Genomic DNA, 15,050 nt, shown 5'->3' with positions numbered 1-15,050 from the left:
CTGTATAGAAATAATTTTGATACTCAGTCTTGTTGAAATGTGCATGACCATGGTTCTGTTCTGTGTTCACGTGTTAATGTCTTTCCAGTCCAGTAAGAAAAGTTTTTTTTGTTTCTCGTACAGTCACTCGTACAGTGTTGTGCACCACACAGGATTCTGTTTTTGTTTTCTTCTTCAGGAAGGCGATATCTTTAACAATAATATTGTATACTTTATAGATTCTCAGGTTTATGGAGATGATAGATAGATATATATATATATATATATATATATATATGACAACAGTTTTAAAAGCTTCCTTGCCATTCTCTGGCTCACTACCTGTAAAGAGGAATATACATTCTGATACACCTGAACCTCTAAACATTTACTGCATAAGCTGTGCATCGTCACAAAAACACAGTAGCTCATTGTGAGTGTTGGTCGCACTTAAAGTTCAGATGTAATGTTTATTTCTTTTTGTATCTTGTGCCAAATTTGAGTGCCATTTCCTGTTTTTATTCTCTTGTTTCTGCTATCTGCATTCAAGTCCATACTGAAGACTTGGAATGCAAAAAAAAATGTTGTTTTTTTTCTACCTGAAAACTGTACAATCAGTGAAAATTGCCGTTTATTGTATCTAGGGTAATATTTCACCAGAAGTGTTTAGTATTGTATGGACGTTATTACCGTATATATGTGTTTTTTGTTACTCACACTTCCATATCTGCATATTCTAGATCCAGTAAATACTCGACACTGAAGATGTTCAGGGGTATGTGCAATTACACATCCATAGAGGCATTATACGATAGAGTGACAGATTACGATATCAGAGTTGCAGAGTTGCTTATTAAACAGTGTTGAACACTTGTGTTTGTTTGTCGACTCATTTTAATTTGTCGGAGGGGTTATGTGGGGCAGAAAGCCAGTTCACACACAAAGCTGTGTGTACACACACTGAAGGTCAAAATGACCACATACTCACTCTTCCCCAGGCCAATGTTCCAGCAGTTTGGGTACAGCTGTTATGGATGGGGACATGAGCCCCTCTGGGATTGGATGGTGGTGCAGTGATAATAAAATTACCCTGCACTTGTCCTTCACTCTCACAAAGAGTCAAGACACAGTATTGTAGATACTTGACTCACTTATGCCAGCGACTGTCACCCACTAATATATGAAGTGAAAGAAAATGTGCACAAGATCTTGTATGAAAAACAAAATACAGAAGAAGTTTGTTGTCTGATGCAGTTACATTTTAATGTTATAGATATATGTGCCAAAGTGTGGTATTTGTTTTGCCTAAAGATTGTGTTCCAATTTGAGTCCAAGCGCTGCTTTGCCGTGGAACTCCCCCGTCCAGAACAGTCCCTGTGCGCTAATGAAGGCCCCATCTCCCTCCAACCTGAAACACACCAGTAAAAACAGCTAAAATCTTCAATTTCATCTGCTTGAACCAAACGAAGCCAAAGAACCGAAGAAACAACAACTACTGGGTTACACAATATTGTAGCTAAACGCGTACAATAAATAAAAATAAGGAAAGATAAATTTCAGTCTGGTCTGGATACAGTTCATCCAAACAGTTGTTGTTACCATATATTCTTTCAATTTATTATGTCGGGGTCCTGGGGTTTGACCTATGAAGGAAGTTTAACATAGCCAGGTTTCCTTTGTGTTAGCTGGCTTAATCAAACCTAAGAACTCCAGCTGGGAAAAAAACGGGTACTTTCTGCCTCATGCTTGACTATTCTTAAGACTAAAAAAGATTAATTGAGCAGAAACCACTCCAATCACAGAAATTGTCACATGAACAGAATATAAAGAATGTGGAAATATGCAAATAAAGATGTAACTAATCAATGTTCTACTCTGTGTTCAAGAAGCTGCAGCGTAAAATTGATTTAGAGCAGGTTGATTTATGCTTTTTTTTTATATCACCAGCTGAGATCATTTAAATTCCTCTTTTGGTTCCTGCTTTGATTTTACTGTTATTCAAGTCTTCCTAGTGTTTCCCTGACTTCCCCACTGTTTTGTCTATGTAGTAGCACCTTCTACTTATTATCATGTTTTAGTGTTAAGTCTTATTATTTCAGTGTTTATAATTTGTCCTTTAGCTATTTCCTGCTTTACTTTGATAGTTGGTTTCCTAATATGTCAGGTTTCACTCTTTCATTCGCGCCTGCTTCTCTGGTTGTGGTTGTCTTTGCTTGATTACTTTCACCTGTGCTTGGTTCCCCACCTGTTTCTCATCCTCAGTCGATCACTTGTGCATATATACTGACCTGTTTTTCAACCTTGTCATTGTCATATCTTTGCGTTGGCTATATTTTGGTTCCCAGGTTGGACTGTATAATCATAAGATTAGAAGAATCCAGTTTGAATTTAGGATTTTTTGTTTGTTCCCACATCCTGCATTTGAATCGTCCCCATACTAAGCAATGTAACTTTAAATCTCATCTGATCGTCAGGTGCTTTAAGAACTGTACTAGGTTTGTCTGGGATTTCTTGTTTGGTCAATTGCATCTCCTGTGCAAACTCCCAAATGACATGTTTGTGTCTTTTAAAATAAAAACTCTCATATAATAGTTGTCTTTAATATTTATCTGATTTTTTTTCCAGAAAATATTTTTAAAAAGGCATTTTTTTTTACCTGTTATTATGAAAGTGACCTTTACACATAGAACCATCTGGGAAGGTGTATGTTCCTGTGCCGTTGTACATGTTGTCTTTGAATTCTCCTTCATATTGTGCTCCAGAGGGATACTGCATGGTCCCTCTACCATGCATCTGGGAGAGCGACAGAGAGGGAGATTATGTTTGTTTAACCACATGGTAAAAATAACTGATGTTTGAGGCAGTAATTGCATACTTTGTCCTCATGCCACTCTCCAGTGTATGTGATGCCACTTGCTGAGGTGTGTTTACCAGCACCGCTCCTCACCAGTGCTCCATATGCAGACCTGCTGCACTCTCCCTCTGTGGAGAACAGAGGTTCATACATAATTAGCATAGACTTAAATTTCATCTGAGTAGTCACATTGAGGCATTGTGTATTGCTTTAACCAAGAATTAGGTCTCTTCTTCCCAAGATTTTTACACGTGGAAATGTTTCACGTGTAAAGCTGGATCATCAGCCAGCTATAACTTACCATATCTGTCTCCGTTTGGAAAAATGTAGGAGACTTTTAGAGGTCCACCCCCTGTAAACAAATACACATTTATTCACGCTGTCACAAGAATGCGCAAACTGTGGCGCGAAGAGGATATTTACCATCAGTGTTCAAAGAATCGCTTCCTTTCTTATCTGAAAATGAAAATCACACCGAATCAGAACAGGGTTTGTGTGTGTGTGAGTGTGCGCAGACTAGGTGTTAGAACTCATATCTTCACAATCACACTCTACCAGACATCCGTGACAGCTTCCCCCAGCTGGCAGATGGTTGTCAGAGCCGAGAGCAAATGCTGTGTTCTGGCCAACTTCTTCAATGTGAAAAGTCAGACAGCTGATTAGAAAGTTGTGACTATGACACAAGTTACAACCGCACTGTAACTGTTCACTTTTACTTGCCCTTAAATGGAGCTAATGCTGCCAGTAAGCCGGGGGTCCTGTGTTTTAAAGGCAGCTAGAGGCTAGCCCTTGTTACCATAGTTACGGAATTGGTGCAAAGTAATATCTTTAATGGCTTGTGCGACGCTCTAAATGCGTTTTATTAAACTACCGTTTTTAAATAACAAGAAGAAAGGCTTACCGCCGCTAAAACCTTCGACTTTAACCTTGTCGAGTGACCGAGAGATACTGTTTGCTAACTTTTTATTGTGTTTTTTTTTTCTAAGCGCGAACGTAAACCGGAAAAGAAACGTTGAACTCAAGAGTTTGGGCCAATAGAAGAGATGCAGGCTACCGGTGGTCAGAGCAGCTGGTTCAGGTTTGTTCGCAATTGTTATTAAAGTTTCGTTTTTCAGTTTATTGCGCACTTTACCGATTATAACACGGCTCTATACTTTTTGACATTTTTAAAGCATTTAGATTCACTGACTTGCCTTGCCGGGAGGCTTTTTTCAGTTAGCTTACTGTTACATTAAAAGTGATGAGTGTGCTTGCTAGCTGTTAGCTCGTTAGCTAGCCGACTCCTTATACTTGAAGATGATTAACGTGCAGCACCTTACTTCCACATTATTCCTTATATGTTCTGGTCTTTTGTACTTTGCCTGTAGCCAGCCACCTAGCCGTGGGGTTAATCGGTCATCGCCCTGACTGGGTTGTTAGTCTGCATGTTAAGTTTGATTGCATAATTGTAGCCACCAGCGCTGTGTGTCAGCCACCATCTCATTGCTCGCACTTGAATTGAATTGAAGTGCCAGCCAGCCCACAGCGATGTGTGACTGTGCTCTGCAGAGGGTGGACAGTAGTAGCTGCCTGCTCTTCCCGGGTCCGCAACCAGTAGCTCTCTCTCCCTCATCTAGGTTTTTTTTGGGGGGTATACTCCCAGGGTTGGAAAAATTTATTCAGACCATGCTTTTTAATGTCTCTTTTCGCAGATTGTTTTCTGCTATGATTGGACACTGATTGAGTGTAAGTATATTCTGACAGCAGTGATTTTTTTTTCTTTTTTAATAGTCAATTTTGTATTTGTACTGGTGTTTATGTAATGAAACTGTTCGTGTGTCCTTTGGTAGAGAAATGAACGCAAGGAGAAGAGGTGGGAAGCCCAACAGAGGAGGTGGAAGATTTAATAAACAAAGAGGAGGAGGAGGAGGAAATCGGAAAGGAGGAACCAGGCTCTGGGATGACGGGGATGATTTCAACCTTGATTTTGGACCCTCTTATTTCAGCAGGTGTTAATTTATATTGAAGAAATATTTAGGTTTGTGTGCTCGGCTTCAGTTGATTTCCTATCATTTTGCCTCGTGTCTCATTCTGTCTGCAGATCAAATAAAGGACGAGGTGGTGGCGCCCATGCTGGTGGCGGGGATGGTGGTCGAGGAGGAAAGAAAGCTAGAGATCGAGACCGAAATGGGAAAAGTAGTAGCAAGGCTCTGCCAAGGTCCTTGACGAGTACCAGGATGCACTCAAAGGTCAGTGAATGCATCAGACCAGAGGTGAGCAGTATGCCGTTGCAGAAGATCTTCATGACTAATGCGAACCAGGAACAACTCAAGGAGTTGCTGAGGATTTTACAGACACAGGACTCTGATGAACTGTATGAGTAAGTACATACGCACTTGTTTGAAAAGAACAATTAGAAAGCTAGGAAATAAACTCATGCAACCCTCTGTTTGTTCCTTAGTGATTCTGGTTCAGATTATTCCGGGCTAGATGAGGAGGAAGAAGAGGAATTTGATGAATTGGATTACCGTGAGGAAGGCCAGTTTTGGGCCACGAATGATGAGCCTGTACAGAAAGCAGAGAGCCCAACATTTGACCTAGAATATGAGGATGAACAGCCCAGCCCTGAACCTGTTATCTCCTTATTTGCCATAGGAAAGCTCTGCAGGTGATTTCAAATTTTGTTTTATTTCCAGAACCTTACCTATGAGCTAAATCAGATGTTCTGAATCGGTGCTTTTGTGTGTAAATATAATTAGCTTCTAACCCATTGCTTTCTCATAATTTCCTCTGTGTAGATATGGTTTTGACAGGGAGCGCAGCAAACAGGCGCTGGAAGCTGGTGGAGGAGAGTTTGGGGCAACTTTGGAACAGCTCCTCCAACAGATTTTCACTGAGCGCTATGGTCAGAAAGCAGTTTCCCCTGATGGACTTGATGAGGTGCCTTTGGATGAGTGTGTAAACCAAAAGCAGGAGGAGGCCTTGGCTCTAGCTGCTATTTATGGCGATCGCTTCAGTGAGCGCATTGCCAATGCTGTATGGACAGTAACCCTGGACCTGTCGTTCCTCTCACGATCTCCTGTTAAGAAAGGAGGAGTGGTAGGTGGAGGAGCTCCAAACATCGGTGACATCTGCAAATTCTACATGAAAGGTCAAGGCTGCCGCTATGGAAACAAATGTTGGTTCAAACATGAATTTCCCAAAAAAGACATGTCTGAGGCTGGTTCCTCGGACCTGAAAGGCCCAGGCCAGCCTGGTGTCAGCAGCTATTCTCCTCCTGAGTATGAGCTGGAAGTTCGTTTCCCCAAAGGGAACCGTTACCCTTTTCAAGCACCAATAGTTGCCTTCAGTACCAATGATGAGTCTCTCTGCGCTGCGGGGAGGCTCCATGTGACTGAGAGATTACTTGGAGAGGCATTGTCTGCAGCAGAAAGCAACCAGCCTGTTGTTTACACCCTGATAACCTTGTGTGAGGATGAAAATACCATGAAAGAACTATTGTCCATACGGCATCACAAATACAGCACCCCACCTCCTGTGATTGCTGTTCCTCCACCCTTTCTTGCCATAGCAAAGAGTAAAACTGTAAGGAGCAAAGCTTCTGAGGAGAGCATGAATGCCATCACCAGCAGTAGTAACCATGCAAACAGCGGGAGTGCTGCTGCATCTAGCAACCCAAGGACCACAGATAGTAAGTCGGATAGAAATGTACATTTTTGCTATATATTTTCTGTCGTTTCTTTATACAATAGAGAGCTGTATTTAATTCTGCTCACTTTTTAGTAAAACGGACAGTGGATGCAGAAGAGCTGGATGAGAAAGACGAGGATGAGAGGGACCACGCAGTTCCAGTTAAGAACGACAGTTACGTCAAGCTAAAGAGGAACATGGTGAAAAAGCACAATACGATGGGCAATCTGCTGCTAGAAAACAGCAAGCTGTGCAAAGAGTTCAGTAGGAAACAGGTGGGTCTTAGGAAAAAAATGTGTATATTTTTTTTGGTTTTTCTTCCTCCAAATCCTTCTCAGTATGATGCATCCTTTGTAATCTGTTTCCGATTTCCTTTGGTTCCTCTGTCAAACCAGTCCTCCAGACGCTACAGTTCTATGCTTGAACAGAGGAAGAATCTTCCAGCTTGGCAAGAGAAAGAGCACATCCTAGATGTATTGGACCAGTGTCAGGTGCTGGTGATCAGTGGCATGACTGGGTAGGTCCCAGAGTTTTACCGTGACTTATAAATTAAAGAAAAAATATATTTTAATGATACTGATCCACCCTTTCAGCCTTTTTTCCCCAACCAATAGCAAGTCAAATGTGATGTATGGATATATGAAGGGTTTTAGCTTGTATGGAATTAAAAACATTTACATCAGATATATTAAAATTGAAAGTTTATAAATGAGATCTACTATGGCTTTCCTTACTTTTTGTCATATCTGCTGTTATATTGTTATAATTATTTGAAGTTTTAAATAATGAGATCAGTGTATCGTCTCGAAAGATGTACCCTTAGGACAGAGAGGAACGCTGGTTTGAGCGCGGAGTCAAGGAGGCCATTTACGTGAAAAGGGAAAAACCATCTCTGAATCGAGGAGGGGGCCTAAGGGTACATCTTTCGCCATCTTACAATGCTGTGATTGCAGCCATTCCCCAACTCTCTGTGAATGGTACTCATGGCCATTGATCAGTGGGTTTTGGTCAGTGGTTGTTGAGAATTTGGTCATGAGAAATGGTCATGAGAATTTGCATAATTATGATTAAGGAACTGACCTCCCAGCCCATTGTTCCTTCAGTGGGCTGGTTTCAGTTATTATGCAAATTTACTGCTTATAAGATTTGGGAAAACCTGCAGTCAGCTGAGACTGAAGAAGTCACTTGGATGAGTGACGAAACGTTTCTCCCACAAAACGCTACGTCCAGATGAACAGAATCAACTTTTGGAGAGATCAGTGTATGTACATAGGTAATCTCAATGAACCAAAAGCTCAGGTTTCACATTGTTCTAAACTCTCATTCTTTTGTAGTCTGGGTTTTGTATGAAAATGGTTAAGGATAAATGGTTCAATTTGATCATCATATAATATAAAAATCATATATAAACTTAGACAGAAACCTGCTGTGGCTGAACAGATGGCCTATACCAAAGTCCAGTGTAAGCTTAATATAAAAGAGGACTCGAGTTTGAAAGAAGTATAAAAATTCACCTTCACAAAAAAGATGCTAAACATACCTGTGATTATTGCCTGTTCCTAAACATGACTGTGTTTCATGTGTTTTTTTTTTTTTTGTTTTGTTTTTTAATTAATGTGACTTTTCTGCAGGTGTGGTAAGACCACTCAGGTTCCTCAGTTCATTCTAGATGCCTCTTTGAGTGGCCCCGCGGAGCAGGTGGCCAACATCATCTGCACGCAGCCTCGCCGCATTTCTGCCATGTCAGTGGCTCAGAGAGTGGCACAGGAGCGCGCAGAGTGTCTGGGGAACTCTGTGGGCTACCAGATCCGCCTGGAGAGTGTCAGGGTACAGATACAGATATAAAAACATCTACAATACAGCATTCTGGTTGTCTGTTTTTTTTTTTTATATTAATACTATATACTCTTCCAACACTGACTGCTCCTTTTATCAGACTTCAGTCACCAGGCTGCTATACTGCACCACAGGGGTGTTGCTGAGGAGACTGGAGGGTGAGGCAGACCTCAGAGGAGTCACGCATGTCATCGTGGATGAGGTGCACGAGCGAACAGAGGAGAGGTGAGACAGAAATACTTCAGCTTAATGGCACTTGTATTGTAACATGTGGAAAAATGAACCTGGAAAAAAAAATTTTAAGCTGCTTCTTTGTTTCTTGTCTCTTAATTTGTTATTTTCAGTGACTTTCTGCTTCTGGTGCTCAAAGACTTGATGGTGCAAAGGCCTGACTTGAAGATTATCCTCATGAGTGCCACTCTTAATGCAAACCTCTTTTCTGACTATTTCTATAACTGTCCTACTATCCACATACCAGGTAATCTATTAGCAGAACTGACTAATTCTATTCTTACACCTCATTCTATGCATTCCCCTCTTCATTCTAATAATGTGTGTTGCTCCAGGGCGCACCTTTCCTGTTGACCAGTTTTTTCTTGAAGATGCCATTGCTAATACTCGGTAAATACATTTTAAAACATTTAAGTAAACCGTAGACTGTCTTTACAATTTGCGTAGTAACACAACGGTTTGTGTATTGTACTGTTTTTTTCCAGCTATGTCATTGAGGATGGTAGCCCTTACATGCGCTCAGGAAAACAGAATCAGTCAACCACGGGTGCCCGAAGCAGAGGGGACCTGAGTTGCGTGGTAGATGATTTGAGTGAAGATGTCTGGAACTTCATGTCTTTCTGTAATAAAGACTTTGTCAAAGACTCGGTCCCAGACCAACAGCTCAGCCTGCAGGATCTCACCATCAGATACAAAGGTGAAATGAAAATATATTTAGGTTTTAATCAGATAAGCTGCCAGTGCCAATCAGGGCATACATCTAAAATTTTGCGTTGCTGATGCAGATACTAAGAAGTCTGTGCTCAAAACCATCGCCACAATGGACCTGGACAAGATCAATATGGACCTGGTGGAAAGCCTGCTGGAGTGGATAGTAGAAGGAAAGCACAACTACCCACCTGGTAAGAAAACAACACTGACACCAAAGCAATCTCAGGTGGTAGAGCAGGTCACATGCCAACTGGAAGGTTGGCGGTCCTGCTCCAGTCTGCATGCCGAATATCCTTGGGCAAGACTAACTCTATGTTGCTCTCCGATGAATGCATGTGTGAATGTTAGATATGCTTAGAAAAAGTACTTGTTTGAATGAACAAGTTGTGTAAAGCACTTTGAGTGTTCATATAACGCTTTTCTGTTCTATCTAAGAGCCAGTCCAGTTAACATTGCCATATACAGGTGGCCAGTAAGTCTCTGATGTACTGATCTGGATTGGGGACAGCTGTGAAGCTGAACACTGGTTATGTTGCTTTGTGTCTGCAGGTGCAGTGCTGGTGTTTTTGCCAGGCCTCGCTGAGATCAAGATGCTCTATGAGCAGCTTCAGTCCAATAGAATGTTCAACAACAGGGGCGCGTCCAGGTCTGTGTGTGTTTTATGGCAACACTTGGTTTGCAATTGTATGTGTATAAAATGAAGCTAAAAGCTGAACCAGTTTTTTTTGTTTGTTTGTGTGAAAACTTTTGACTGAAACACATTAACTGTAACTTTTGGTCATGCCCATCAGGTGCGTGGTGTACCCCCTTCACTCAACATTGTCCAATGAGGAGCAGCAAGCAGTTTTTAGCCGGCCTCCAGATGGTGTCACAAAGATCATCATCTCCACCAACATTGCTGAGACCTCAGTAACCATCGACGACGTGGTTTATGTCATCGACTCCGGAAAAATGAAGGAGAAAAGGTAACCTTCTATTATGCTAGCCCTAAATTCTCATTTTTGACAGTTTCGGGTTGTGAATTCAGTGTTGGGAAGGTTACTTTTAAAATGTATTCCACTACAGATTACAGAATACATGCCCCAAAATGTATTTTGTAACGTATTCTGTTATGTTACTCAATGAGAGTAACGTCTTCTGAATACTTTGGATTACTTAATATATTATTATGCTTTTTTACAACTACATGAATGTGATTTATTACTATTACTGAAGGTTACTCGCCATACCAATACCGACCAGATTTTTAAATCTTAATATAAAATGAGTAACAGTAGGGTGGACATTAGGTCAGGCTGCAGTTTTTGCAGCGATCTCGTATAGTAAACTATTCCGCGCGTATATAAAACAGGTCCGCGGCTCTGAACCGTAGTAAAGGGACCTCTGGCAAATACATCAGGTTCATGTCGGGCTCGTAGCCGAAAACCATCTTTACTTTGTTGTCTGGGTCAACTTTGCTAGCGAGAGACAGAGAGAGGCGTTGAAAGGCTGCTCCAAAGGAACTTATTGTTTCGGAGGAAAACACGAACACAGTGTACAGTCGAGTCTTAATAGTTAACTTACAGCTGGGCTCGTCAGGCACTCCTTTTGGCTGCAGTGGTTGTTATTATTATATTTACATGCTTCCAGCTTTCGGCTCGGTGATAACTCATACTTTTCCACTCTCCTTTTTCTCCGTCCCTCTCGCTCACAGACACATAACGGGTATGGCAGTCCATTTTCCCTGCAGCACGGACTACACTGCCCATGATGCTACATTGTTTAGGGCGATGCCTGTAACACTCTGCCTATTGCATTCATGTTAGAGAATTTAAAAAAAATATTTCTTCACGTCATCTTAATGCGTGTTTTGTTTGCATTTCCACCGGTGTGGAATTACCAAAAATAGAGAGGGCATAGCCTAACATATGAAACAGGAAAAAACCACGGTGTAATCCATTTATTTCAACAAAGTAACTGTATTCTCAATACCACCTTTTTAAACGGTAACTGTAACGCAATACAGTTACTCATATTTTGTATTTTAAATACGTAACGGCGGTACATGTCTGTGACGGTTCTCAGTCATCCAGGTCATCGTAGTCTAAGGAGCTTGGAAAGAAAAGCTCATGTGATTAGGTAGAGGATCATCGGGGGTCCCTTGTCCCTCTTTGGGGGGAAACTCCCACTGGGTTTTAAATCTGGGACTCTCCACCCTTGACCCTTAGAACTGAAGAAGCTTCTCGGATGAGAGGTGAAACGTCTTCAAGCAACTCAAAGAAGTCCAGACGCTTTTCTTTCCAAGCTCCTTAGACAACGGCGGTACATGTATTCCGTTACTCCCAACACTGTGTGAATTATACTTCTTGTTTTTTTTAAAAGGCCCATGCAATCATATTAAAATGGTTTTGTGATACATGAAGATGCACTGATATATGCTCAAATCCACAAATCTCTAAGTCTCCCTTGATATATATATATTTTTTTCTTTCAGGTACGATTCATCTAAAAGCATGGAGAGCCTGGAGGACACGTGGATTTCTCAAGCTAACGCGCTGCAGAGAAGGGGTCGAGCAGGTCGTGTGGCCTCGGGGGTCTGCTTCCACCTCTTCACCAGCCACTGCTTTAAACACCAGCTGGCTGAGCAGCAGCTGCCTGAGATCCAGAGAGTGCCACTAGAGCAGCTCTGTCTCCGGTAGAGCCGTCTGTTTTTCCCACATAACTCTGACTATAAAATGCAAATGGCATTTGATTTGGAGAAATTCCAAAACGGTTGTTCACAACACTGACCTTTCTGTAACAGAATCAAGATCCTGGATGTGTTCGCGGAGCAGCCGCTGGAGTCAGTCTTCTCTCGGCTCATCGAGCCCCCGTCAGTGGGAAGCTTGGACGCTGCCAAGCAGCGCCTTCAGGACCTGGGAGCTCTGACCACAGATGAGAAGCTGACCCCGCTGGGCTACCACCTGGCCTGCCTGCCTGTCGACGTGCGCATCGGAAAGCTCATGCTGTTCGGCGCCATCTTCCGCTGCCTTGACCCAGCACTCACCATTGCTGCAAGTCTGGCCTTCAAATCCCCATTTGTAAGAAGGCGCTAGTTTCTGTTGAGAGACGCTATGTGCAGTTCATCTGCAGCATGCCCCTGATTTTAGGCTCATTAACAATTACAAGTATAGTACACAGCGCAGTAATGAGCTGCTTCATCTTTTCTGTTGGTTTTTAACAGATAGGAGGTTACATAATGACATTTATTTGTTTATTATGTATATTTGTAATGCAAGTGTCTAATTTTATGGAAATGAAAATCTGGTCTGCTTCCAGGTGTCTCCATGGGATAAGCGAGAGGAAGCAAATAAAAAGAAAGTGGAGTTTGCAGTGGCTAAAAGTGACCATCTAGCTTTGTTGCAGGCATACAAGGTCCCTACTGCGTTCGCTTATTGTGATAAGATAATTCAAAGATGTTGAAATACATACAGATAATATAAAAACTTTCTTTTTTTTTTATGCAGGGATGGTGCTCCGCAGCAAGGAATGGCCACCGTGCCAGCTTCCTCTACTGCAGGGAGAACTTCCTGTCATGGCGGGGTTTACAGGTGAGGCAGTGGTGTCCAGAAGCACTTAATCACTTGTCCAGAATCAATAAACTCACTTGCTCTACAGTATAATTCTGATCTTCTCTGTTTGAATATAAATCTAAAGCAGTGCTAAAGCTTATGAAGTTCTTCCAATGTATTCAGATTTAATTTCAAATGGCCCGAGCAGTGTGTTTTATATGAATAATATTTGAAATGGTGAATTGTGACCTTTGGCAGGAGATCGCCAGTCTGAAGAGGCAGTTTGCTGAGCTGTTGTCTGACATTGGCTTCATCAAGGAGGGACTGAAGGCCAGGATTATTGAGCAAATGTCTTACAAGGGTACAGACGGGGTCATGGAAGCTACTGGCCCTGAGGTGACACATACAAATCACTGAATCAGTGATTCAAGGGTTCATCTTGGAGAAAATAATTCAAAAATTCTAATATTTTGCATCTCAGGCAAACCTAAATTCCAGTAACATCCGGCTGATGTCCGCCATGCTGTGTGCTGCCCTCTATCCTAACGTGGTCCAGGTGGGCATAGTCCCCCTCTTTGTCATACAAGTAAAGAACAGAAAGCCAAACAGAAGTATGAAACATTCACACTTGATGTCCTGCAGGTACGAGCTCCTCAAGGGACTTATAAGAAGACGGGCACGGGAGTGATGAAGATGCAACCCAAAGCCAACGAGCTCCGCTTTGTGACCAAGAACGACGGTTACGTCCACGTGCATCCATCATCTGTCAACTACACGGTGAGGTTAGGGGGGGAAAAAAAGATACGCTCCAAACTAAACAACTTGTAGGAGAAATAAGCCTCACCTTTCTGTTCTTTATGCACCAGGTTCGCCACTACGACAGCCCGTACCTGGTTTACCATGAGAAGGTGAAAACGAGTCGCGTTTTCATCAGGGACTGCAGCATGGTGTCTGTTTACCCGCTGGTGCTGTTTGGATGCGGACAGGTCAACGTGGAGCTGCACAGAAGGGAGTTTGTCATCTCCCTGGATGATGGGTGGATCCGATTTGCTGCTGCTTCACACGAGGTCAGAGAATCTGATTTTTTTTTTTTTGATCACATGATCAAAGAGTTATAGCTGGCTCAGATCTTAGTATTGCAACGGGCGTACAAGCTGTGTAGAGTTTATATGCTTTAAAGGTTTAACAAGTTTTATGGAGAGTGCAAGCACGACAACTGAACAACTACAACATATAAGTTAACATATATGTTACTACATGTGCTTGTGTGACTATATCCAGGTGGCTGAGCTTTTGAAGGAGCTGCGCTGGGAGCTGGACCTGCTTCTGGAGGATAAAATCAAAAACCCGAGCATGGACCTGTGCAGCTGCCCCCGTGGCTCCAGCATCATACAAATGATCGTCCACCTCATCTCTACAGAGTAGCTCTGCTACTCAAAGCTTCCTTTATTATTTCTTTATTTAAAGGGCTCAGATGCATGGAGCCCCAGTGATAATGTTTTTGTGCTCCTGCATCACTCCCACAAAGTCTTTATTAAAAATTCTTTAAAAAGTCAATATTACTGCATTGATGGTGGATAGTCAGAGGAAGATTAGCTGGGCAAATATTTGACATGAGCTCAGTTTCAGTACACCAGTGTTGCCACCTTACACTTAAAAGTGTTGTTTTCCACTGAGTTGCTGTTGCACTCAAGGTTTTTAAAGCAAATTCTGCCTTTAAAGAAAAAAATGTCTCTATGCAGGTGATTATTAAGATTCCACTCTTATTCCTGCTGGACTAAAGCAGCTAATGCTTCGTTCAGTTTTTGATGTCATACTACCGCTGCATGGTATGTGCACATAAATTGGCACATGATTGGTTGTTAAGTGATGTCACAGAGTTTGTATACAGTGGTTTTTTATTTTGGGTTGTGTCTTGCTCACAACTGAGAAGTTTCTTGGGTCCATATTGGATTTTGTACTATGAGTTTATTTGTAATGCATGACTAAAAGATCCAAGAGCTTCTGCATGGTATACAGTTGGTGTACATTTACTGAATGTATTTAAATGTTAAAGTACAATTTCACAATGTGAATGCAAGGGCTTTTTACACCAGGATGATTTGGTGAGAGCTGCCAAAGAAACTGGAAAGCTACTGTCTTAACATGAATTCCACTGAACGCTGCACTACCATTAAATTATTGCGATGATAACCTGTTGTTCACTGTTTTTCTTCCTTACTTAATGTAAGCGGTGTGTG

The 15,050-nt window shown here is 41.9% G+C and overlaps 2 protein-coding genes across 4 annotated transcripts; one reads left to right on the top strand and one right to left on the bottom strand.

Moving 5' to 3' along the window:
* Positions 1-1,216: 1,216 nt before the first annotated feature.
* morn2 (MORN repeat containing 2) lies at positions 1,217-3,800 on the bottom strand. Of its 2 annotated transcripts, XM_026147206.1 has the most exons (7): positions 3,735-3,800; positions 3,389-3,465; positions 3,257-3,289; positions 3,135-3,185; positions 2,855-2,961; positions 2,636-2,772; positions 1,217-1,387 (listed from the first exon to the last, which is right to left on the bottom strand). In XM_026147206.1, exons 2-7 carry the CDS (start codon positions 3,393-3,395, stop codon positions 1,285-1,287), a joined length of 438 nt encoding a protein of 145 aa, XP_026002991.1. In that variant the 5' UTR covers positions 3,396-3,465; positions 3,735-3,800; the 3' UTR covers positions 1,217-1,284. The 2 variants fall into 2 exon arrangements, with proteins under 2 accessions (XP_026002991.1, XP_026002992.1); XM_026147207.1 differs by lacking the exon at positions 3,735-3,800 and having other exon boundaries at positions 2,927-2,961; positions 3,389-3,454.
* Positions 3,801-3,850: 50 nt separating this feature from the next.
* On the top strand, positions 3,851-15,003 carry dhx57 (DEAH (Asp-Glu-Ala-Asp/His) box polypeptide 57). Of its 2 annotated transcripts, none has more exons than XM_026147195.1 (25): positions 3,851-3,911; positions 4,525-4,558; positions 4,663-4,821; positions 4,914-5,192; positions 5,274-5,480; positions 5,611-6,503; positions 6,596-6,777; positions 6,898-7,019; positions 8,134-8,329; positions 8,439-8,563; positions 8,683-8,816; positions 8,905-8,959; positions 9,055-9,266; positions 9,355-9,471; positions 9,830-9,926; positions 10,072-10,245; positions 11,754-11,954; positions 12,063-12,339; positions 12,578-12,673; positions 12,766-12,849; positions 13,069-13,206; positions 13,292-13,366; positions 13,453-13,587; positions 13,677-13,877; positions 14,092-15,003. In XM_026147195.1, exons 3-25 carry the CDS (start codon positions 4,667-4,669, stop codon positions 14,233-14,235), a joined length of 4,299 nt encoding a protein of 1,432 aa, XP_026002980.1. In that variant the 5' UTR covers positions 3,851-3,911; positions 4,525-4,558; positions 4,663-4,666; the 3' UTR covers positions 14,236-15,003. The 2 variants fall into 2 exon arrangements, with proteins under 2 accessions (XP_026002980.1, XP_026002981.1); XM_026147196.1 differs by lacking the exon at positions 3,851-3,911 and adding an exon at positions 3,958-4,415.
* Positions 15,004-15,050: the final 47 nt, after the last annotated feature.

Source organism: Astatotilapia calliptera, chromosome 17 (assembly GCF_900246225.1).
Source record: "Astatotilapia calliptera chromosome 17, fAstCal1.2, whole genome shotgun sequence".
Taxonomy (NCBI): domain Eukaryota; kingdom Metazoa; phylum Chordata; class Actinopteri; order Cichliformes; family Cichlidae; genus Astatotilapia; species Astatotilapia calliptera.
This window is presented reverse-complemented; position numbering and strand designations above follow the sequence as displayed.